Genomic DNA, 25,906 nt, shown 5'->3' on the forward strand with positions numbered 1-25,906 from the left:
GAATTGTTTATACACAACAACACTCATCTCGCGGAAAAAATGAAAATATGGCTGCGTTGTACTGTTCATCTTTTGCAAATGTATCCTTTGTTATATTATTAGATGAAAATATATAAATTATAGAACAGTGGATTGTCAACACATTGTCTTTGTGTATCTAACGGTGATATAGTATAGATGTATGCAACTTCATTTTGTGATGACCCCATGGATAACAAATAACTCAATTGTCATTGGTATTGATGAGCCAGTACCTCTCTAGACTCTGGTGTTTGGTGTGCACGAGACGGAATTTTCAATACGGAGGAATATTGCTCTCCTCAATCATTATTGTTGTCCGATGCCACATTCGATTAGATCAAACAGAAGAATCAAATCAAACGAAAATGTGAAATGTAAAGAGCTAAACAGAGGATTATATTTTACTTCTTTATTGTTTTAATTTCAATGCAATGTGACTCTTTTTGAGAAATGACTGATCAAAATTCTGATGAGGTGAGGCATGGGAGTGGTGGCAAAAGGCGACCAACCGCACCTCTCAGTATAAGTTCTGATGAAGGAGATGCATCCGATCATGATAGCAAAGCCCCCTTATCACCCAGCAGCAGTACATCGAGTGGTCCGATCTATGTTCGACCACCGGGATTTACCTACCATGGAAAAGACATAAAGTTAAAAAAGCAAGATGTTTTAAAAACTAAGAAAAAATTAAGGCTGCAGTCATTATCAGCAAATGATAACAATAACAATGCACAGACAGCCTCTCTTTCAAAGGAGGAAATTAAAAAGGATGGGACTAACAGACAGATAAAACAGAAAAGAGGTACTGTATGAAATATCGCTGAAACTAATAGCAAATTAGTATGTTAATTAGTATCAATTTAAACAAATATTATTTGAAACTGATATTTGTCATCATCAACATTGAACATCTTCATCATAAATCAAGACCATCAAAATCATTGACATAAAACAGCATATACTGTATCATCAACAGGAACATCATCATTATCAATCAACTACATTGAAATTATTACCAACATCATCAATCTCATATTCATCAAGAAAATTTGGTATCATAATCATCATCTTCCATCAACATCATCACCAATAACGTCATATCATCATCATCTTCATCGTCAACATCATCAACAACATCATCATCTTCAACGACATCATACTCCTCCATCAACATCATCATCAACAACATCGTCTCTTCATCAACAACATCATCATCATCTTCAACGACATCATACTCTTCCATCAACATCATCATCAACAACATCGTCTTCATCAACAACATCATCATCAGCTTCAATGACATCATACTCTTCCATCAACATCATCATCAACAACATACATCATCATCTTTCAACGACACCATACTTGATCTTCATCAACATCAACAACATACATCATCATCATCAACAACATCAACTCTTCCATCAACAACATACATCATCATCATCAACAACATCAACTCTTCCATCAACATCATCATCAACAACATACATCGTCATCTTTCAACGACACCATACTTGATCTTCATCAATATCAACAACATACATCAACATCTACTCTTCCATCAACATCATCAACAACATACATCATCATCTACATCAACATCTATTCTTCCATCAACATCATACGTACATCTTCTTCGTCATCAACATCATACTCCTCCATCAACATCTACATCATCTTCATCTTCATCATCTGTCTTCTTCATCGACATTATCGTCAACATACTCGTTATTTTCATATTTCTTCATCCCGACATTCTCCCCCCCCCCCCTCCAACCCCTACTTCCAGGCACCCTTTTGTATGTCTACGGTTGGCCCCACCCCTGATCTAGACACATTTTCACCACTTATCTTCCCTTTCCATCCACCTCAACACTATTCACTGTATGATAGAATAGCTCTTAATTGTGTTTGCATACATAGCTGAATCTCTAGTCTTGTTGACTAACTCAGTATTGTTAAAATGAATTTATTGATTTACACTTACCAAACCTCTTTTCCTTGTATTAACACAAAAGCAATCTTATTATAACAAAGATTATGTCATTTGACACTTGTAATGCATGTAGTTGGTTAAATTATAAATTTTTTACCAGTATTTCATAATTTCTTGAAATCATAATGCCTATTTAAACATGTATTACAACCAAACTCTCCCCCCTCCCCCAACCAAAAAAAAAATACATGAAAAATAAAGATGAATAGAATAAAACTTTGAATATAGGTCATTTTGTAGTTTTAATAAAGTTATTCAATGAAACCAAGAAACAGTTAAACTTAACAAGATCTTTTAGGGAGTTTCCAGTTTACAACAACATTTTATTTTTTTTTTCATTTAAATAATTGTTTGGTCAAGTGACTATTATGTGACATTTTGATTGTGCATTTTTTTTTTCAGGAGGTCAATCTTTAACTACAATATTTTAATTTTCAACTTATTCTCATTTATATAGAACCGATGCCAATGCGAAGACGTGCTTTACCACAATCCTTCTGGCAACAGCCTAATAATCCTACTATGTTACCCCCAGGTTCTAACTACACAGTTCTCCCTCCTCTATGGAAACACGAGAAAACGAACGAGGATCTAAGTGGTAAACTTATGTTATTTTCATCTACAGTACTGTATTGCATGCAGTATTGTGTGTGTATGCAACAAAGAATCAATCAATGGATATTCAAATAATATGAACTCTAAGCTCTGTCTAACTAGTTTGACAAAAAGAGTGCGATGTGCCCAATTATGGTAGTGATATGATGTCATGGTGTCAATATTATTATGGGCATAACATTTTTTGTCACATAAAGTTTGATAGTGTAGGCAGAGCTCATTTCATTCATTTATTTATTTGACCAACAATAAAAACTAGGCTCAATGAGGCAGTAATTCCTTATACTGTATAACATTGCAATATGTAAATATGGTAATTATGAAAAGCATTTATGCCTTACGAATCTCTGTGACCAAACAAGTATCATAAATATACTTTAAGCTTGCCCCTCGGAAATGTTATTTTTTATTAGTACATGGTATAATTTATTTTTAGCAAACTTGTTGAAAAGTGTATACATTTTCATATTTACAGAGGTGAGACCAGTAACGCCACCAGAAGAAAGGGAGAAAAAGCCAGAAGAAATGAAAGAACTTAAACATTCACGGTGCCCCATTAAAACAATTAAAACCACTGTAGCAAATACAGACTTACTCTTTCGGTTATTTGATGTTGTCGAAGTAGAAAAAAAACCTGCTACAATTAAGAGAGGAAGGTAAAGTATAGGGACAGTAGATGCAAGATTGATATAACAGGAACAGGACATTTAATGTTGTAGGATAGTTTGAATGGATGTATTTAAACAAATTATTCTTTACCCTACAGTAACTGTCACCAAAATAAACAATACATAAAAACAACTCGGTTATTAGAGATTTTAAGTTCTAGTAATTAAAGTCAGTTCATAACTGAATTGGAATTGGATTGATTGTTGTTAGTTACATAATCTTATCATTGGTATAGCATAGAAATACACCCTTTCACGATATACAGTATGGCCTACATCGTTGTTAAAGATATATTGTCCCCTTGAAAAAATGTTAATGTCACATAAATAGTTATTTACAACTTTGCTGGATTAAAAAAAATTATTTACCTATGCAATTTAAAGTAAAAAGTGGTCAAATTGGCTGCCAGCCAATGGGTTTTGTTTAAATGTAACCATTTATTTGATATATATTTTATTTTTTGTTTGTAACTTGACTAAAATTACAAAATGGCTTATTCAAAGTCTGATTTTTAATGCTTTTGGGGAACAATCCTGTAACTCATCTCATATCATTTTATTTTTCAGACCGAAGCGAGTAAATAGAGTAGAGAGAAACAAGAATCTTCTAGGCGATGACCCATTCATGGTGCAATCTGTTGAAAGTCTTTTGCCGAGTTTATCCCTTGAAATGGGAGGCAACCAACAGGCGACGCCTCTTGCGCAACTCTCTGTCGTGTCTGTCAAGGACGGTGACAACATCTTGTCACTGCCATCGTTGACCTTCGATCAAAACTATCCAGCTTTGTTATCAGAAGTTGTCAAAGCATTATAAAAGTAAATAGAGGGAATTGGGGAACCATGATGACGTCGCTACAAATTGGCAAGTTTGGGTGTAGATTGTAAGCTAAGTCGATCTTAAAATGTTTTTGTATGGGTTTGTATGGGGTGGAGTTAAAAGCATGTTAAAAAATGTGTGAAAAAAAACTTTTTACAACGCCTCTTTCCTTCCTAGCTAGCTTAGGTAAATATGAACACATTTATTTTAAAATTCAATTGAAAACTCAACAAACAGCAACTTTACCTACTAAAGTGCAGAAACAATGCACAGAGACTAGGCCAAGTTCACTCCATGTAAAAAAAAAGAAAAATTATCACTCCCAGTGGTTTAATATGATTTTATACCCACTGTAGACGCATGTTTGCCATTTCCCTCTATCGGTACACTGTGTATATATATATTTTTTAAAGCATTATTATATGAAACAATATTCATTATAATTTGCGAATAAATTGTGTTTGCAACTGTTTTTATAAAAATGATGTTTATATCATTTCAAAAATGATTTTTTAACGCCAAATTATAAATTTCTATAAACAACATTAGAAAATGTTTATTTAAATTAAAAAAACATTCTTTAAAATGTATTCAAATATTGAATTAGTATAAAATTATAGTTCAAACAAAAATATTTTATCCAAATAAATATACCTTGTTTTATATAACATAGATTAAATTATATTGTATAGAAAGAATTTATATAATAATGTTAAAAAAGTATTTTGTGCAAAGCATAAAGTTGCAAAAGCTACATTTAGTTTAACAGAGAACAAATGCATCTTTTTTAAATTGTTCATTAATTTCAAAAATGCTATAAAAAAATGCTCGATATTTTAAAATTTGTTTCCTGCATCATGAAAAGTGTAGGCCTAAAGAAATCTGAATACCCATGCATTAGCCAATGCTTTTGATCCGCGCAAATAAATTTACCTAGTGGAAGGGTTTGTGGTTATGGCTACATATTTGAAATTTAAATTATGTTTATAACGATGTTATGTCTTCACTTACTCAGATTATCTGCTTAAAATACTTAAAATAAGTTTTAATCTAGAAAAAAAGAACACTTCAAGGGGCAGTGTTAATTGTAAATTATAATAATTTAAAAAATCAACATGAATTATGATTTTTCTATTAACATCAAATATATTTTTTCCCCTTGAAAAAATAATTCTTAGAACAAGTTTTGTTGAATATGCCATTTTAATGTCACTAAAATTTCCACTTTTTGACAGAAAATTGAATAGAGAAAAATATAGTTATTTTTTTGGTTAAGTTTAACCATTTATTTTGTCATTTTAAAAGTGAAAACAGTATTAATATAATTATATGAAAGTGATAAAATGTATTAAAACTACAAACCTATTCAAAGTCTGATTTAATTAATCTTCATTTTTATGTTTTTGAGGGGCCAATACATTCTTTCTTCTTTTTCTTCTTTTATTCAATTTTTCACACTTCAAAAATAATACAAGTTATGTGAAACATTAAGGTAATCAAACTAATTTAAACAAAATATATAGAGAAACTTGTACAACAAAGAAGTGTGAAAGGAGGTCAAATAAGTAAGACACTTTAAGCTTGACCCCCTAACAAGACTGCAGTTACGGTACATGACAAAAAACAGCACATGAAATATTGATATTTGCTGTACAAAATGCCTAGTAAAAATTAGAGAATAACAAATATCAGTAATAGTTGTGACTAAATTATAATATATAAAAAATAGAATAACAATAAATTAACATTATTAAAAATAATCATAACACCTTATTCATCATATGCTTGGATTAGAGATTGCTTATATGTAATTTTAAAACTAAAAAGTGAAGGTTTCTTTATCAGTGAATGTGAAAGACTTTCCCAAAGTTTAGGTCCGGTATAAAGTATTGAATGACGTCTAATGTGCGAGTCGCAGTTTTTAACAGTGTATACATTAGTATTGGAAAAACGGGTAAAATGTGTATGGGTATCAGAAGGTTTAGTAAAGAGTGAACATATGTGGGTCGGAAGTAGATTATTTGTAAGTCGGTACATGAATAATGCAGTTTGAAGTTTATTAACATCAAAGACGTTGAGAGATTTAAAGTTAAAAAATAAGTGTTTTGAATGAGATCTGAATGATGCCCCTGAACAGATTCGGATTGCTCGTTTTTGCAATTTAAAAATTCGGTCAATATTGGTAGTTTCGAAACTAGTCCAGGGGCATAAAGTGCTGAACTTGCCAGGTGTAACGGCCCAGGCAATGTTGCAGTATGATATGTACGGAAGAATTAAAGTATTATATAAATTAAATAAAATGTTTGATGGAAGTGTGTACTTTAATTTGTTCATCATACCAGTGTTTCTCGCAATTGTGTTGCAGATTGTATTGATATGATGTTTCCAAGATAATTTTGAGTCAATGGAGACGCCAAGAAATTTGGTTTCCTCAACACGTGTGATTACCTTGTCATTAATTAAAACTTTTAAGTTTTGAGAGATGGATTTTTTGTTTTTATGTTTAAATATAATATAATTTGATTTGGATTCATTTAGCGATAATTTATTGATTTGGAACCAATCAGAAACTTTGCGTAATTCACTATTAATTGTATTAAGTAAAATTTGATCATTTTTATGAGAATAAATAATATTAGTGTCATCCGCATAAAGTATAAATTTGAGTAATTTGGAACAGTTGGGGAGATCGTTTATATATGTTAAAAATAATAAGGGACCGAGTCTATAATGTAGGCACCTGAACTAGCGAGTTTATGTCGGTTTTTGAGGATTGTTACTTTGTCCACATATGAAAGCACTTTAAAGAGTATATGGGGCGGCTTGCCTTCGAATCCTAGACCGTCTCGATGGGCTCTCTCAATCGTCGGTTTAATTTTAAAATGAGTGGCTAAGAAATCTTCAACAATGTTGATTGGGTTTTCGTTATCCGATTTAGCGATTCCCACAATGCGAATATTATTTCTCCTGGAGAAGCGTTCAGCCTTGTTCAGCTCAGCTTGCATAGACGCAATTGTGTTGCGAGCTGTATGCAAATCGTCAACGAGTTCCGCATGCCTAGCTTCGTATCGCGACTGAGCCTTTTCCAGAGCAATAATTCTGTCTTCGTTAAATTTAATAGATTCAGCTAGTTTACTCTCAAGGTTATTTTGTGATTTCATGATATTGGAAAGAGATTCTTTAACAAATTCTTCAAAACTTACGTTGTCAGGCTTTTTGGAACGTGTTGTAGCCATTATGAAAAGTAATATCGGGAGCTCTCGTTCAGCACGTCTTACTCAAGCGGAGTCATGAGTGTATTGACCTTGAATGCTATTTTCTGGAATGGCGCTTTTATAGATAGTTATAACAATTGAATCTCATCCAAGTATAGCCTACATAGACATTTTCCAACGTTTTTTCCGCAAACTTCGACGACACTTTCGTAACACCAGAGGCCATAACACTAAAGTGGCCGAGCATACGGAAATAATCAAAGAAACTATTAATGGGCATATGCCAGTGCAAGTGATGCCAGTGCAAATGATGCAAGTAATGTTAGCAATGGCAGTGATTTTGCAGCCAATGATGATGAACACAGAGTTTCAGTTGACACCATTGATCCTGTTCCCACTACTTCACGCCGCAAGTTCCTCTCAGCGTTTTTATGCTACAAACACTAATCAACGTGCAGTTACAATAAACTATTTTTTACAATCAATTTTGTATTGAGGATCGATATAGCAGTTTTATGATTTAAAACAATAATTATATTATATTATTTATGTCTCATGTTTTGTCAACTTGAATTTAAGGATTAATTGTTACATATTTTTAAGTTGTGTTCTTTTGAAAATAGAATTGTACGTCTTATCACAAGTAAATAGCTTACTAGTATTGTAGGCTAGACATAATCAACACTTTTTACTTTCCACACATAAACATATATAATTTCATGTTGCAAGATTAACATTTACAACTAAAACAACGCTGACTCGACTGCTCTATACTAAGGGGCATCCTTTACTCTTCATTTCCGTAAGCATGCGGAAAAAAGGAATAAAATCAAGAGTGACTTTTCGAACGGACGAAGTTCGAACATTAATTGCTGGTTATGAACTGTAACATCTTTTTTAAAACGAAGATCATGATGGTAGCGAAAATGACTTTAATAGGTGGGGGCGGTGTGAATAAGTCATTATCGCGCAATCTTAGCAACTGAGTGAACCAGCAGCCCAGTGCGCATGACCGTGCGTTCATCGTTGTGCGGTGGAATTATGCGCGCTATGTATCCAGAACAACAGCTATAGCAACGATATCAACACAAATCATCTACAACTTGATACATCAACTGTGTATGAAATACTGACCGATACAATTCTACATTTTTCGATTACTAATTATTATAATCAAATCAATTGGTAAACAAACAATGAAGCAAAGCCAACGAACACTGGTGAGTGAAGAAACCTTTAAAAAACAATTTTAAAAGAAAGATATAGTCTTTATTTTATGTTCCTCTCGCGTATAAAATACTACGTGATTTATTTATACGTACGTGCACAAAGGTTCTGGGACATAGGTCGGGTACTGGTTCTTCGTCGAGTAGTACAGTAGGTAGGCATATATTTTTTAAATAATAAAAATGTTGATTTACACAGTAAAACTTTTCATTTATAGTTCTTAATATCGTCACCAACGAAAATGCCCATTTTGGCCTGTAATTTAAGAACTAACAAGGCCATATACATGGCTGCAGTCGCGTGCTCAAGTTAGTGTTTACCGACCGACCGACCAACCGACCGACAACATAGTGAGCTGTAGAATTTACCTTGAACTTCGGACATTGAGAACTAGCTCATTTGTCCCTCCATCGTCATAACTGCAAACTCTTCATTAACGTACGGGCGAAACTTGATGTGGTGGTCAGACCAATATTTAGCAATGCCCGATTTGACCGATTGTGCCTCTACTACATGACTGGGTAATGAGTTCCAATAATCTACCACTCTTACCGAGTATGCACTCTTTCTAACGTTTAAATTTATCTTGGGTTTAGAGACTTTGAAACTGTGTCCTCTAGTTTGTTTATAATTAGATTTTGCAAAGAGCTTCTCATCATTTATTTTCTCATACTTATTAAATATTTTAAATGTTTGTAATACATCAGCCCTTTTCTTTCTAAATACTAACGTAGGTAGGTCCAAAGCCTTCAACCTCTCTTCGTATGGTTTGTGTCTTAATTCGGACACCAGCCTTGTTGATCTCTGTTGAACTTTCTCCAGTCTGTCTTTATCTTTTTGATATAGTGGGATCCAAGAGCTACCTTCATATTCCATCTTGGGTCTAACCATAGCTTTATACAGATACATGTAACTAGAGCTATCAAGATATTTGAAGGACCTACATATCATCCCCAGCATCATATTTGCAGATCTAGCAACTTTTGTAGTATGAGCCGAAAAATTCAATTTATGATCTATTAAAACCCCCAAATCGGTTTCTTGTGTTACACTCTCAATGATCACTTTGGAAGGACCTTCTCCAATAAAATACTGAGACATACCATTTCTATATCCAAAATGGATTACTTTGCATTTTGTTAAATTAAATGGCAACTGCCAGTCTTTAGACCATCTATACATTGCATAAACATCACATTGAAGCAAGGCACTATCAGAATCAGATTGGATAACTCTAAACAATTTTGTATCGTCGGCAAAAAGCTTGACTTCAGAATGAGAAATAACATCTGGAAGGTCATTTATAAATATAACAAATAATAATGGTCCCAGGACACTGCCTTGGGGACTCCACTAATTACATCACGCCATTCAGACTTTTTCCCATTGACAACCACCCTCTGCTTACGATCACTCAAAAAAGCTTTGATCCATCCTAATAAATTTCCAGAAACTCCATAAGACTTTAATTTTAACAGCAATCTTCCATGCGGAACTTTATCAAACGCCTTCTGAAAATCGAAGTAAATGCAATCAAATGAAAGACCTTTATCCAACCATGATGTCCACAAATCTATGACTTCAATTAACTGAGTAACACATGACTTACCAGAACGGAAGCCATGCTGTTGTTCTTTAAGCAGGTTACAAGTTTCCAAATGATCATAGATTTTATCTTTCACAAATATCTCCATTGTTTTGCATAATATGGAAGTTAGGCTTACAGGTCTATAATTTAATGGTTCACTTTTATTACCCTTTTTAAACAGAGGTACTACTTCAGCTCTCTTCCAAGAGTCAGGGACTTCTCCTACAGCCATTAATTTGTTAAATAATAAAGTAATTACTCCTCCAATAATGTCAGCAGTTTCTTTAAGTACTCTTGAATTTATCATATCAGGGCCAGGAGATTTACTTACATCTAAACCCTTCAAATGCTTCACAACTTCTTCCACCTCAAATAAAACTGAATCGACTCTATTATCTGTCTTACGTTCCTCTGAATTAAAATGTTGGGGTTGGGTTAAATCCTCTTTGGTATACACTTTAACAAATACCTCATTAAAAATTTCTGCTTTCATTTTACTTGAAGACACAGACACTCCACTATGATCTACCAAATCTGGAATACCATGCTTAATCTTTGACTTCGTTTTAATATACGTCCAAAATGCTTTGGGATTCTCTTTTACCTCTGATGCCAGTTTACGCTCAAAAGATGCCTTTGCTTTACGAATCTCCGCAGTAGATTTGTTTCTAACTCTCACAAACTCCTTCCAAGATGCATCATTTCTTTTATTTTGGTAAACATTCCATGCCTTGTGCTTTTGTTTAATTATTTCTGCTACATCCTTATTCATCCACTGTTTCCGTTTACCATTAATTTGTTTTGAAAGGGGTATGAACTTAGAGATACAATCCTGAAGAGAATCTTCAACCAACAAAGCTAAGTCATTTGGAGATAAGTCTACAGCAGCTTGTTCCAAATTGAGGTCTTTTAAATGATTTCGCATAGCTTGATAATCACCCTTGTAATAATTTCTCACTATCGGTACCTCTTCCGTTTCCGTAAAACAGTCCATTTTAAAAACAACATGATCACTGAGACCAAGAGCTGGCTTATAACTTAAATCTTTAATGAAGAACTCATCTCGAGAAAAAATCAAATCCAGAACACTTGGTTCATCTCCTTCACGAATTCTAGTAGGCAAAATGCAGTGTTGAACCCAAAACAAATCCTCAACACATTCTAAAAAAATTCGTGCAAGTCTTTCCCCTGGAATATTCATCGAAGACCAATCTATGGACTTATAATTAAAATCACCTACAACGAGAATATGATCGGAATGAAAATTTTCTGCTCTCCTTAATAACTCTAAAAGCAACTCATTGTTCGAAGATGTACTGTTGGGACTTCTATACACACAACCAATTAAAACCGTCTGATCATTTGCAAGCTTCAAATTTAACCAAACAGATTCTTTGAACTGTTCATTTATCAAAGCTTCAGATACCGAAATACTTTGTTTAACGAAAATGCCAATTCCTCTGATTGAATACTTGGGATAAAACAATTGATACCCTTCCAAACAAAAACTACTATAGTCCATCTCAAATAAAAAATTTTTTGGGAACATTTCAGTCAAAAAAATAAAATCTGGTTTCTCTTGATCGATTCTTACAATTAATTCATCTTTCTTATTATATAAAGAATCACAGTTGGTATAAAAGCACGAAAAAGTTTCTAAATCAGATTTCTTCTTTTTGTAAGATTCAGTGTTAAATATACTGAGACTTCTTACATATGCGCCCACGGCGGATTTCTAAGTCCTTTTCACCAGCTTCTATTCTTGCGATTAATGTTTGTCTCAGCTTATTATACTCCGCTCTTTCTACTTTTGTTCTATCATGAGAAACATTAACGTTACATTCTTTATTATTGCGTTTATTGATACAGGTTGTTCTAAAAAATAGACACTTCTAAGTCACGGGTATTTTAGGATCAAAGCTTGAATAAAGTTGAGTATCATCAGCATATAGGTAATACCCAACATTATGAGACTTTATATTATCGGTAATAGGTCTAGTTTAGGCTGTAACAAGTGCCGGGCTAATTGTTGACCCCTATGGGACACCGTTAATTACCAAGCACGTCAACATCAGGAGAGGCTTTTTTAATAATCGGAGTAACTACAGCCTCCCTTGAATGTAGTGGAAACTCTCCATTAGCATACGAATACGAATACGAATAGAACTTTATTGCAATCAAACGAAAGATTGAAGTTTAACAAAAGCGTTTCACTCAGAAAAATAAAATGCAATATACAAATATAAAAGACATTCAGAAATGTAGAACATACAATCAAAAAATTAAAACAAAATTACAATTAAAAATCACTTATTATAAAAACAATAAATATAAAATTCAAATTGTTAAAGACATAGGCCTGCAGGATAAAAATTTAAAAGTATTAAAAATGTTTACAAATTTAAAAAATGTTAAAAACTTCAAAAATTTTCAATAATATTTACACACAAAGGTACGGAAGGTCGCGGAAACATAACACAAAATGTTTACCATTTTTGGAATAATCCGTGATTAACGAGCAGTTGGCAATGCAAGTAATGACTGGGGCAATTTGATTGCAGCATTCTTTTAAGAGCCAGGTAGGAAGAGGGTCAAGTGGGCACGATTTATTTGGTAGTTCTTTGATAATTTTGATAATTTCATTGACTTGAACGAGTGGAAAGGAATCTAGAGATGACACAATCGGGAGTATTGGAATACAATCTACAACATTCTGATCGACCGATATGTCATCCATATAATTTCTAATAGTTTCAATTTTAGTTTTAAAGTACTTCGTGAAATTGTCACATATGGACTTATTATTAGAATAACATGTCGGCGTACTTCTTTCTGATTTACCTAATAATTGGTATAAAGCATTATACATTTCATTACTATTACTATCTACTATCTTTGGTGAGATCTTTAGAGCTTTAAATGACCGCGACTTAAGAACTATCTTCGATTTATCCGGCATAATCTGAGATGTAAAACCTCTCAGCATGAAGCTGTGTGTTTCATATTACATAAAGGTGTAAATCTGTATTACGATTTATATAAGTTAAATTGTTTTCTTATATCAAAAAAAAAATCAACCAAAATATAGAGATAAACTCTGCGAGTAATTTGACGATCAAGGATTTTTTTACAAATAATATTCTGTCAAAATAGATATCAAAGTAGTTCATAATGTAATTTTAGCTGCCGAAGGGAGGGACGGAAGCACGTGACCAAAACGTTATATTATGACACAATCAGATCAGATGCGACAGATCATCTCAAGCTTGGTTCCCACTGGAAACAAAACGCAAAGACGTAACGCAACGCAAGCGTGTTGACCAATGACAAGCGAAAGTTCGAATAATACAAAGTTTGTGATTAGTCAACTCGCAACTTGGTTTAAACTCGCTTGCGTTGCCAACCAGCAAGCAACTTAATCTGTTTGTAATTATTATAAAAAATAAACAAAATAGGTATATTTGTTTTGACTGTAAAGTATATCAACAAATACAATGGATTTAGATAGAAATTGTTTGTAATCATTTTAAAAATAAAGAAAATTAAGCATGTCATAATAGTAGTCCATTTAGGAGAGTCTACTATCGAAATAAAAACAAAAAATCGGCCTACATGAACTGTGCAGTATTAACGCAGAGCAATTAAACTGAAATAGCATGATACAGTAATGGTAAGGGGTTTTATTTAGGCCTATCAGAAAGGAAACATCTGTTTTACTTTCTACGTGGTTCTTCTAAGAAATTGCAATATGGCCGCTTAGTGGTAATCACCGCCCCAACTCTTCCAATAAATCCTTTGTGAACCTTTTTTCTATGTCATAATAAATAGTCATAAATACATAACATCCACTGTTCTTTATTATATAGGTATGGTGATAGGCCTACTCAAAATGTAGCGATAATCTTTAAAGGCCAGGTGCGGGCAAACAATTTCTATTCATCATACATTTTAATAATTAGTCGATCTATATTTTTCCAATTGTTGGGATTTTTCTATGTTCCGCCCTCTAATATTCATTATTAATAATTTAGGCATGTGTTATAATTTTATACAAAGTCGTTTCATTGGAATTATGAACCAGGTTGTTAAAAATATCCATAAATCATTGTCATTGCTACGCAGGAAAGGATCTAATCAGATTCATATTCTAGACCAGACGGCATTTCGACTCAATTTTGTGAAAGTTATCATGAATTTATTACTTTTAGTTCTGCTTCTGCTGCTAAAGTAGGCGTAATAATAACAGTGATCGTGATAAAAGTATAATAATGAAAAGTGATAATTGTATACGCCTATAATGTATAACTTCAATTAAACAGTCCTGTCAGTTGGTGTGAAGGGGAGAGAAGGGTCATGAAGGAGGCTTGAATGTGTGATGTAAATTTACGAGTATGTGCTAATTAATATAGTCATGTTAATAGTGTACCTGTTTTAAAACCAATGGCCATTTTTACTAGTGCTTCCAACAAAACTATTAATTAAATAATTAACATTTTGAATAACAAATTATGCCCAAATCGGCCTACGTAATAGACTACAATATCGTTTAATAATATTAGACGCTGTACTACATCTCAGACTAGGAAAGAAGATTAATATTGTGTTGTTTTGCATAATATTTGTATAAGCACTGTTTTAGATGTACACTTCTTACACTTAAGTGCTGTCAATCAAGTTGTTTCACTATCATATGTTTGATGAAAACAAATGTATAAACATAAACAAGAGATATACTAAAAATTGAAACAAAGAGTCATTAAGAACCTTCTAAGTAATAGTATTTATGTATGAAATCAGTTTTGATTATCCTCGGTAATCATAACGTGCTTTTCTGCAGAAGCTTTTTTTTATCATAAAATAAATGATAAAAATGTGTATAAACACCATAAATATTAATATTTATTTATCAATCAGAACATCTAATATTCAGAAATGAAGAGGAGATTGCATTCCGTTTTCGTTAACTGCAAACGACTTATGCCTACACGGTTTTCGGGAAAAAAGATTTCTGCAACAGACTATACTAAAATGTGTATCCCATGAAAGTTGTTTGAAACTAGAAAATGTTACCTGCAGTTTTCATAAAAGTTCTTATAATACATACATGTCATTGAATTAGACCAATCAAATAATGATAACTATTAAAAACTGAGAAACGATAACATAATCGAAACTAAACATTATGAGAGGTTTTCTTTCACGCGATCGGAAACACCACAATATAAGGCTGTACTGTACAAATTAGTACTAGGCCTAACGGACATGCATGCACACAAACGAAATGGCGGTAAGTAGTATTAGTTACATTGATGATTATGGAATTATGATGATTAGATAAGGAAGAAGTTTATTATATACCTACATGATTATAGTAATAGCAAACCCACATATGAGTGATGATTAACGATTAATGTAGTGCCAATGTACCACCTCTTATTGTCGTTATTGAGGATGATGACAACGACGATAACACATAAGGCACACAATATAAACTTTCCGGAAATTAACTTTAAATCAAATAGGGTATTTTGGTGTTGCTAATTCAATTATGTCCTAGCGAAGAGTGTAACTAAATTTGATACAGAACCCTGTTAAAATGATCACGTTATTTTGAAATTATTATGATAAAGGTATCAAGCTACTGATATGACTGATGATAGCGATGACGATGTAATAGTTGTGATAACCGTAAGACAGCGATGATGATGTAATGATACGTTGATGATAAAGACATTAAAGAGAGAATAATGGTATTAATAAATTATGAGTAGCGATGTTGCCACTGTGATACTGATTAAGATACGATAACGACAATATAGTCGTTTTGGTTCTGATTTGAAGTTCAACAATATTTTTCCCTCAGATATGGCGTTTTGGTTGGTGATGCTAATTGTTATGCATTCTTTAGTTGGTAAAGTATAGTATTACTCAACATTACTACAATATTTTAGGTACTGTCCACAGAACAGTGACGTTAATTAATATTATATAATATTAAGGAATGCAAATTAGAAATATTCTACAAATGTAATCTATAGAATCCTAAATAATTTTTTTTTTTCACTTTCTTGAAAACGAATATAAACTATTACAACTAAAACAAGGTAAGGTTTGTTTTGGAAGTTTATTCATAATGTCTTATTTCACTGTTAGATTATTTGAATAAAAAAGTAAGCTTTCGTATAATTTAGAACCCTTCCTTTTCGGACACACCTATTCTGAGAACACACCCCTGCAAGGAGGCACGGATAACTGAACGAAGGGAAATGTATGTTTGAACACTAAGCCCATCCCTATTTAGGGTAAAGATATTCTTCTTCAAGGGTTTACTTTGTGTGTTTAAACTTTAAGGCAAACCTCTATATGGGAACATTTTGTTTAGTCAACAACATTATTCTTTAATAGAAATGTTACTGTATTTTTAGAAGCCCATGGTCAATTAGTGACAACATCTGACCAGGAAGCCAAGGAAGGTGAAGCTGAAGTGAGGATACCTTGTGATTATTCACAACTTACTTATACACCTGTTGCAATTCAATGGGATGAAATAAATGAAGATGGGAATATCATTCAACTTGGTTTTGTTAATGATAAGAGGACACATAATGGTCGTTTTGAATTAACTAGCGAAACACTGGGAAAAGCTGACTTGGTGCTGTCACTGCCAACCAGATCTGATTCTCAGAGAATATTTCAGTGTCAGGTACAAACATCAAGAGGAACCATTACAAGATCAAATCCTTCTATTCTAACTGTATACTGTGAGTAACATAACATATATAATAACAATTCTGGAGAGCTAGAGATATTTAACTTTTTTTTAATGAAAAAAGTCAATACACAATTTATAGTAAGGATTATTGTTGTTTTCCAACTCGATATTTGTGCAAACAATTTTTTGAGCTATTTTTTCAGTTGCTGAATCCAAAAGAGTTTGGTGCCATTACAGAATTAAAGAATACTTTAATTGTCAGATGTACTCACTCACATCTTTTTCATATAAATGATTTTCACAAAAGAGCTCAGCAATGTATAGTGTATTTTCTTTCTATTAAAAAGGAACATTTCCATAAACAAATTATAAATATTCTGCCAACCAAAGAAACGTATCCTAAAAATGTATTGTTTTCATACATAAATTAACTTATTCAATACCATCATATGTCTAAAATATTTGTTGGCCGTTTCTGATGTTAGCAACACTATATTAATATTTTCTGATCTGTAAACATACGTTCAGAATCATTTGTACAGATGGTAGACGTACCGTAGCCACCACATCTGTGGACTGTGCTGGATAGTAGTTCATTATTATAAGGAAACTGAATTAAACTCAATTCAATAGCTATATTATTCATAGCACAATAATAATAGTGAAAACACTTAAATTACATTCTTGAACAAATTTAAATTCGAAGTATTGAACCACGATGACTGCCTCTAGTTATGCAGAGTTTGCTTTCATTATAGGTCTTGTAATTTGTGTAAACTCTTTACTAATGGAATATTTTAAAATACAGCATTTTTTATTATTATACCTTTTATCCTATGTATTCCAGAAATAAATACAAATAAAGCTTGTGATTTACACCTTAAATCAAACAACTTTTCTACTTCTCCACAAGAATTCATAATATATAACATAACAAATAGCACAAAACACTAACATAACATAATCAACATAAGGCAACTTACCATGTATTTGTAAAGAATAGTTATTTCAGTTCATGCGTTGAAGTCCTACAATCAAACAATCGACAATCAGTCCATGGTTTTAGTTAACCGCTAAATGTTAGGATTGAGTCAACGTAAGCATAGTTATTGTACCTGCTATTGCTGTTACCTTCATAACATATGTCAAATGAAAGCATCAAGCATGCAAAGTAGTTAGTAGTAACTTTACATATATTTACATAATCCGTTTGTTAATGATGGTGCAGTCAATATGCTGGCCATACGCCTCCACCGTTGTATCTAAAGTATATTATATTATGCTGTGAGCTGTGCAGGAATGACCAGAAGTGGATACGCAAATTATTTCTAAGAAAATTCCCGGTTGAAACTAGACTATTTTACACAAAATACGGTAATACATGATAACCAATTAAAATAAACATGAAATAATAAAAAAAAAAAGTTTTCAAATGCTTTCTAGTTGAATGTTAAGCCTAAACCGGGATAAAAACGTAGTTGTACTATATAATGTGCCAAAGCTGAGGCTTTAGAAATGTAGAGGCTTTGACTTCAGAATAAATTTTGGCAGCGTCGGTTTAGGATTGCAGAGCTACAAATCATTAATTCAACACAAAACGTAAAATAATAATAAAACAAACTTAAATTTTGAACACTCTAAATGGGAAGTTGTACGTCCAGTCCTACTAACCATTGAAGCAATTACTAGTAGTAGTAATTAGTAGTATGCTACTAGTATTATATTTTAAAATGTTGCTGGAAAGAAAGAAAAGATACAGAACCCGGTCAGACAAGTGTATGGTTTAACATATGTGGTAAATCATTGAAAACAATATTTTACCATTTGAGCGGATGTTAGTTGATTTCTACGTTTTGCTTTAATTTTTATGATTTTTGCACAATTAGGATACAATATGCAATATAATTATTGTATGGTTTTTCAGACGTGGATCAACCAATTGTGAATGCTACTGCAATCACTGTCTATAAAGGTCAATCAGTGACCTTTACATGTATTAAACCTGAAAGTAATCCTGTTTCTCACATTACTTGGTATCAAGATGGACAGACAGTCGACATAAAAAACCCTAGATATGAGATTGCAAATAACAGTACATACTCTGTTCTTATGATTAAATCAGAGTTTGAAGGGACACAATTATATATTATATTATGATACTTCATCATTTTATTATTCTTATTTCAGATTTGGATGAACCAGTTATTGATTACTCTGTAAGTGCTATCTATAAAGGTCAATCAGTGACCTTTACATGTATTAAACCCGAAGGTAATCCTGTTCCTCGCATTACGTGGTGTCAAGATGGGCAGACAGTCGACATAAAAAACCCTAGATATGAGATTGCAAATAACAGTACATACTCTGTTCTTATGATTAAATCAGCTACTGAAGAAGATGATGGCAGATATACATGTAAAGCAGAAAGTGATCAGTTTAAAGGAGATGATGCTAAAACAAGTGCGGGAAAACAGTTGAATGTATATTGTACGTAAACACTACAACTGCCAAATGTATTTCTTATGTATTCTTATTACATTGATCCAAAATTATGTATTTACTATGTTGTTCAGTATTGCTTGTTTCCATTACCGTCTTTTTCGGTCCTTAACAACTCAAAATTTATAGTGACCCTGACAAACTTGTTTTAAAGTTTAAATATAAAAAAATAAAATATCGAAAGAAAAAATTAATTTCTAAAATGTAGTGTAATCAAATATGTGTATTCTTTAAAGATATAATTGTAAAATTTAAACCTGAAACTCACAATATATCAACCGGGTACCCGAACGTTTTTTTTTAAAGTTACAGTATGGATTGATACAAATAGATAACCTGTTTTCAATTCAAGTAGCTTTATAAAGTTTTTCTTTGCAATAACAACAATTGTATATTCAGAATTTTATAATCTTTTTTTTAGACATTATTGTAACATTTAAACCTGATATTGGATTTGCAACATGCATAGCAGAGGGCTATCCCAAACCACCATCAGTATTGATATTACAAGATAATGAAGTGGTTAGGAAAGGAGAAAATACAGTAACTGTAAGAACTAACGATAAAATGTGTCAGACTAGTCTTAAATGCTATGCAGAGAACGAAATGTGTAATGACACAGCGACACTGGAGGACTGTAATCCAGGTAAGTTTTGGTAATAAGAGAGGGAAAGTTAACTGTAGCCCAATTCATGAGTAAAAACGTTCTCCGTATGCTCTGTATAAGGTTAAGCCACTTTACATAATAATAAACCACTAACATAACATTAACCTAACCAACAGATATTGCAATAACTTTGGGTATAACAAATATTGATATAAAAGGTAACCAAATGTTTCTAACATGTTAATTTAAATGCTTTGTGATTTTCCACTTTTATGCTAGAAAGTCTGCCAATTATGTTGTTTATTTCAACTGCGGCATGGTGATCGAACATGGTAAACAAATATGCACGTTTTAGCGTCTGTTGATCATTAGTGTACATTTATTTAATTTTAGGTAGCTGTTCGTGTGCAATAAGTACAGTAATAACAGCAATATTGGCACTTATTCTGGGCTCTGTTCCAACATTTTTAACGACTCGTTATATTTTTGTAAGTATTTCAAAATTATACAACACAGTTTACATAAAATATTGAGAATATTTCTGAAAATAAATAAATTGATATTGAGAATTGTGGAATCAAAAAAGTAAGTCAACAAATAAACGCCTTTTCATAAATATTATCTACCAATAATAGCAATAGCAATGTCTCTTTTAATTAAGGTAAGACGTATACAGGAAAATGTTTCCAAAGGTCAAAACCCCCATTATCAAACATTGCAGTTTCCTTCAAAATATGGCGCTAATAAAGACATAAACAAAGACAAAGTGGATATTGGTTTTACAAGAACGGCAAATAAAATGAGATCTAGGAAACCTACAAGAATACAGGTAAACAATATTAGTATATTTGTGATCTGATTCAATCAACCGCAATGCTGATATTTTAACGTCTCAGTTTGTCCATTAAAATACGCTACACAATTTTATAAAGTTATTTAAAGGAAGACCTACGGCCTACAGGGTGAATTTAAACAAAAATAGTTACTATAATCGCAAGTCAGAATCTGTATTTTACTGTACGATTGTGGGTAGATAAAAAAACCTGAGGAATTCATATAAATACTTTTTACGTTCTGAATTACTGAATTTAAAATATAGATTAGTTATTAAATCTATAATAAATACATCTCTATAATATTATGCCTACCCATTTATATATATAGCATAGAGAAGTAAGAGAAACTGAAAGTCAACATTCCCAATACAGCAATCTACACGTTTCAGAAAGCTCTGGTGCCGATGTAGATGAGGATGGATATGTTAGGCCTACTGTAGTAGTAAGTATTCAAAAACTAGAGGAAACCTTTCCAATTAAACAATCACCCGTACAGCCTGGTACTGAAAATAACATCAAGACCAAATTTCAACAACTCATCATTCAATAATGTACCACGTTTTCCTTTTTTATAGAAAAGAGAGGATGTCGAATACCAAACCATCAGTATCAAGGATTACTAACTAGGTCTACTAGTAACGATACATGTAGTGCTGGAGCGTCAAATAAAGTACTCTTGCCACCAAATCAAAATAAATAAACATAATACCCTACATGCGAAATAATAACGACAAAGCGACTTGGAACTATTAAATGTGTTGAGGTTTCAGTGCTACAAATATCTTTAGCAAATTATGAAAGAAAATACAGGTTTTCAAATTTGCTGAGGTTCGTTAAGTCAGCCAATCAATCAAATTAAATCTCTGTAGTCACGTGATTGTCGACAAGTCGAAAAATGCCTCCAGTAACATAGACGGTATAGAACCTCAGCCAAACAGTGACATACTAGATTAGACTAGGTTTGAAGACAACAAGGCCATATACATGGGATGGCTGACCCAGTCGCGTGGGCAAATTTGAGTTAGTGTTCACCGACCGAGCGACATAGTGAGCTATAGAGTCGCGTTTGCACGCGACTAAAAACAGTGTATCATTGCGTAGTCATTTAATATGTGCTTATTTGATAGATGCTTTTATTTGATAATCATAGTAAGATTAGCTCCAGATCATAATAAACATTTTTTTTCTCCAAAAAAAAAGAGTTTAAAAATCAAATGTCAAAATCTTCTTTACCAAAAACTAAACAGATCTTTCGCGTGATATTATTAACTTTTTTTCTCTTTAGTAGGCATTTCACCCACTTTTATTTCAGAATAACAAAACATAATTGTAGCATATGAAATGTTTATAATTGTCTTAATGCATATTTTTATAGTGCAGACAATTTGTTCGACTTTGATTATTCTTGCTTTTTATGATTTTCTTATGCATGAAGGTAATAACGGTTATAAATTTTAATATTTAACAATAGTATATATAGCCTATATTATCTTCACAATATTATATTAAAAACATTGTTTCATGTCTTATTTCTGTAGTACTTTATATAAGGTATATTTTATATTATATTTGTTGTACAGTTGTCTGATCATTTTCATACATAATCACAATAGTAATAATCATTTTATATTTATTTATCAATTTCTCGTAATATTATAGTTTTAATTAGGTCAATATTCATTTTTAAAATAAATCTATAATAGCACAGTTTATATGTTAAATTCTTTATCTGCTTTTATTATGTATCGATGTTTATACATTTTTGACATTTTCTTGTACAAATCTGCAAAATTATAAGTAATTAATAACTAATTAAAAATCAGTTTACAGTAAATGCTTTTAAAAACTCTGATCTACGTAATATATAAAAGTATCTTAAAGATGAATTGTCCCTGAAAACACAACAAATGAAAAAAAAAATATTCCAGATTTAAATTGGCCATATTAAAGCAATATTAAAGTTATTCAATTTAAGTCGAAAATTCGAGCCAAACAACAAGTTTACGTAATTAACAGGTAAATTAATTTGATTACATTTCGTCTGGAAAATCGTCGCTAGCGAAAGTAAACAAAGATTTCAAACCACGAGTATGCATTATGCAGATGTTAATTAGGATTGTTTACAACTCGTCACGGTTGAGTAGGTATTTTCAAACAGATCGCGAGGAAGTTTTATGATTATGCATACAGAGTAGCCAAACAAGCGCGTTGCATTATTTGCGATTTGTTGTGATCAAAGTCAAAGTTATTTTTTGAACAAAAAAACGTCTGTATTTCAGTTAAATTATTTTTTTTCGACAAATTTTTGGTGAAAGTTAATAACTATTATGTTACTTCAAAATAACCCACTTTTTTCGAAATATTTATTTTTTTATTTGTTTGGAATTAGTCAAAGGGACAATACATCTTTAAGTAATTTTAGGCATATATATTTTAACACACGTAATACATATTTTAACATTATTTTCTTTTAATATTTGTTAATAGAAATCCATTTTATATATCAATTTCAATTTAAAAAATACTTTAGATTTATTATTCTTCTTATAATTTACATTATCTTGTTTAAAATGCCACTTAATTCACATTTATCATTATAGTCATGTCATCACCATAAAATCTTCATATTATTTTAGATGGAACTTTTTTGTCCCGATTGGCCTTTTAAATATATGGCGCCCTCTGGAGTTATTGAAGTCGCTTAGACACATAGCCAACGCTAAAAGGAAAATAGAGGTTTAAGCTACAAATAGGCTGCGTTTTGATAGTGTCAGTAGGCCTACGTTACACATATCTAACAACGGTTGTGGTACTCAAACGCATTTTTCATTTAAAAAGAAAATTTTCCCGATAAAAGCGCCAAATATTCCCGCCTCGTTTTCATAATTAAATAAAAAAAGTAGGAACGTGTCTCTTTTCGAAAAATACTTTGATTTTGTTACAATACTTTTTGCTGGATGTTTCTAAGGAAGAAAATTATATATTACTTTTGATTGCACTTAACTTTAAATGTCTCAACAAGCTTTTCTTTTTTTTTCTCCTCAAACTTTATTATCACATATTTAAATCTCAGTCTAATTATCAATTATCTCAATATATTTTGCCATTTCTGAAAATATAAACAGTATATCGTCTATAGATTCTAATAATAGCGCCTACACACTTTCACATTATTTTAATCGAGAGGGCGCTGACTCACTGCGACCTATTAGTAACATCATTCTCCTATCAAACTAATACACTTAAGGGTTTTCTCGTACTATAAGCATGTATTTCTCGTTCTAAAACATTTAATCAAACAACTTAAATAAAATTCCACACAAAAAGGATAAATATAGTATAGTTATAGCACAAAACTGCATTTACTCTAGTTAAGATAAATGACCAAAATATGATATTATATACATTCATTAAATGCGTAAACATTATGTATTAAATCATACAGAATACACGGCAATAGCTTATACGCTTGCATTGATAATCAACATACAGTAGTTTACCATGCATTTCTATTGAATACATACATGTTACATATCATGTCTTATATCAATTAAAGAAAGTTCCATGCTTTAAGTAAGATTTATATTACTGTATAGTACACGACAAGCACCGTATGCTAAAAGAACTTAATTTGATCAAGCATATTTGAATATAATTTACATAATCTATCCCAGCGGTGATAGTACAGCCAGTTGTAATGCATTTATCGGACCACATAACATGTAGTGAGGTACAGTAGGTTGGTCAGCAAATTGTCGGATTGTCTTAGGATCATTGTATATAATAAATTCATGCATGAGGAAATTAAATTATAGGTGAAAAATAAAAAAATTCTCACAAATATCATATATTTGTAAATTTAATATAATACAATACATACATGATTCTCATGATATTTAAAACTAAACTACTACTTAAACTACAGTATTATATGTACAACATGTGTTTCTATTTAAAAAAAGCAAACATTAATGTTACTGTATTTAACCATTGTGCCACAACACATACACATAAACAATCAGTATGGTGTGCAGATAGCAGAGTATAGCTATGAGAACCAGACTGGATCACTTCTCTGAATTTAAAATATTCATATTTTGTTGTTCAAAATCTAAGTAGAAATCATTTGTAGTCCAATGTTATAACCTTTTGTTTTTGAACGATCTCTATAAACACACACTATTCCCACAGGTTTTTCCATCAAATTTGTTACATAAGCTAGGTCAGATTCTTCTGCATTCAATTGACCTAGTGAGCAAAACTGAGACCAGCTTTTACAACCATCTTCACTTAAGTAAAGAGAAAGACACTTTTCAGTTGTTTTATTCCTATGACTTGTCATTGCTATTTGGTAGAAACCATCTCTTCCTGTCGTGCGTACAATGCCACCCTAAACATTAAAGAATTATTGTTTATATTTAAATTACAAAAAAGTAGATAGGCCTAGATTGTGTTGCTAAAGAAATAACAGTGTAACAAGAAATACATACTTGTATATCGTTGGGTATGCATAGCAGGCATTCTGGATGTGCTTCTGGCGGATCCTCACTCCTCGCATCAGATTGTCCACACCCTTCATTGTTGATACACTGCATACAGTCATTCAATGAGCAAATGAAGTAGATGATTTTTCTGTTTCTCATTTCATATTTAACAACCTAATAAAATAATGTGTTTGTGCGTTTTAAAAAGGTTTTACACCAAATCTAAGATAACATGGAACACATGTTTTCTTATGATATGATTCTTACCTGTGTGTGATTTCCTAAGGTACTATCCAGTGATTTAACACCAGTAACAATATTCCAGGTACGACCATCATCAGTACTTTTCATTACAAATACCTTTTCTGCAAATAACAATTTCAATACAGTTTTATCATACCCATTCTTTAACATTACTGACACTTTACTTTGGTAAGTTGTCTTACTTTCATTATTCTCTAGATTCCAACATGCAACAACCACTTCTTCAGAATTTAAGCACATACATTTTTTAAACGCTAAAAACAAAACAAAATAGTATAGTTAGGTACAGTATGTTTTAAAAATGTTACACCATTCTCTTTGCATCCATTTCTAGTGCAGATACATTTACTTCAG

General features: G+C 32.0%; 4 protein-coding genes across 5 annotated transcripts in view; 2 read left to right on the forward strand and 2 right to left on the reverse strand.

Annotated features, from left to right (window-relative positions):
• Positions 1-17,942, reverse strand: part of LOC144835143 (cytosolic acyl coenzyme A thioester hydrolase-like) — a 29,056-nt gene extending 11,114 nt beyond the window's left edge. Inside the window, exon 1 of one of the 2 annotated variants that reach the window (XM_078690198.1) lies at positions 17,846-17,942. In XM_078690198.1, coding sequence (XP_078546324.1) covers positions 17,846-17,848 — 3 coding nt within the window. In that variant the 5' untranslated portion in view covers positions 17,849-17,942. Of the gene's footprint in view, positions 1-7,323; positions 7,409-17,845 lie in introns of those variants that run through there. The other variant, XM_078690197.1, reaches the window with a different exon arrangement.
• LOC144835155 (uncharacterized) lies at positions 44-5,534 on the forward strand. The gene is made up of 4 exons (XM_078690213.1): positions 44-823; positions 2,478-2,618; positions 3,111-3,291; positions 3,871-5,534. The coding sequence occupies exons 1-4, from the start codon at positions 472-474 to the stop codon at positions 4,115-4,117; spliced, it is 921 nt and encodes a 306-aa protein (XP_078546339.1). The 5' UTR covers positions 44-471; the 3' UTR covers positions 4,118-5,534.
• A 1,292-nt stretch (positions 17,943-19,234) lies between the features above and the next one.
• On the forward strand, positions 19,235-21,354 carry LOC144835435 (uncharacterized). Its single transcript, XM_078690520.1, has 5 exons — positions 19,235-19,349; positions 19,783-20,007; positions 20,362-20,456; positions 20,630-20,797; positions 21,133-21,354. Exons 1-5 carry the CDS (start codon positions 19,235-19,237, stop codon positions 21,352-21,354), a joined length of 825 nt encoding a protein of 274 aa, XP_078546646.1.
• A 2,730-nt stretch (positions 21,355-24,084) lies between these two features.
• LOC144835436 (uncharacterized) overlaps positions 24,085-25,906 on the reverse strand; it is a 200,910-nt gene continuing 199,088 nt past the window's right edge. The window contains exons 18-21 of the mRNA XM_078690521.1: positions 25,735-25,806; positions 25,556-25,653; positions 25,295-25,462; positions 24,085-25,194 (exon numbers count right to left, since the gene is read on the reverse strand). Of these exons, the coding sequence (XP_078546647.1) occupies positions 24,916-25,194; positions 25,295-25,462; positions 25,556-25,653; positions 25,735-25,806 (617 nt within the window). The 3' untranslated portion in view covers positions 24,085-24,915. The remainder of the gene's footprint in view (positions 25,195-25,294; positions 25,463-25,555; positions 25,654-25,734; positions 25,807-25,906) is intronic.

The sequence above is a fragment of the Antedon bifida genome, chromosome 2 (genome assembly GCF_963402885.1).
Source record: "Antedon bifida chromosome 2, ecAntBifi1.1, whole genome shotgun sequence".
NCBI lineage: Eukaryota > Metazoa > Echinodermata > Crinoidea > Comatulida > Antedonidae > Antedon > Antedon bifida.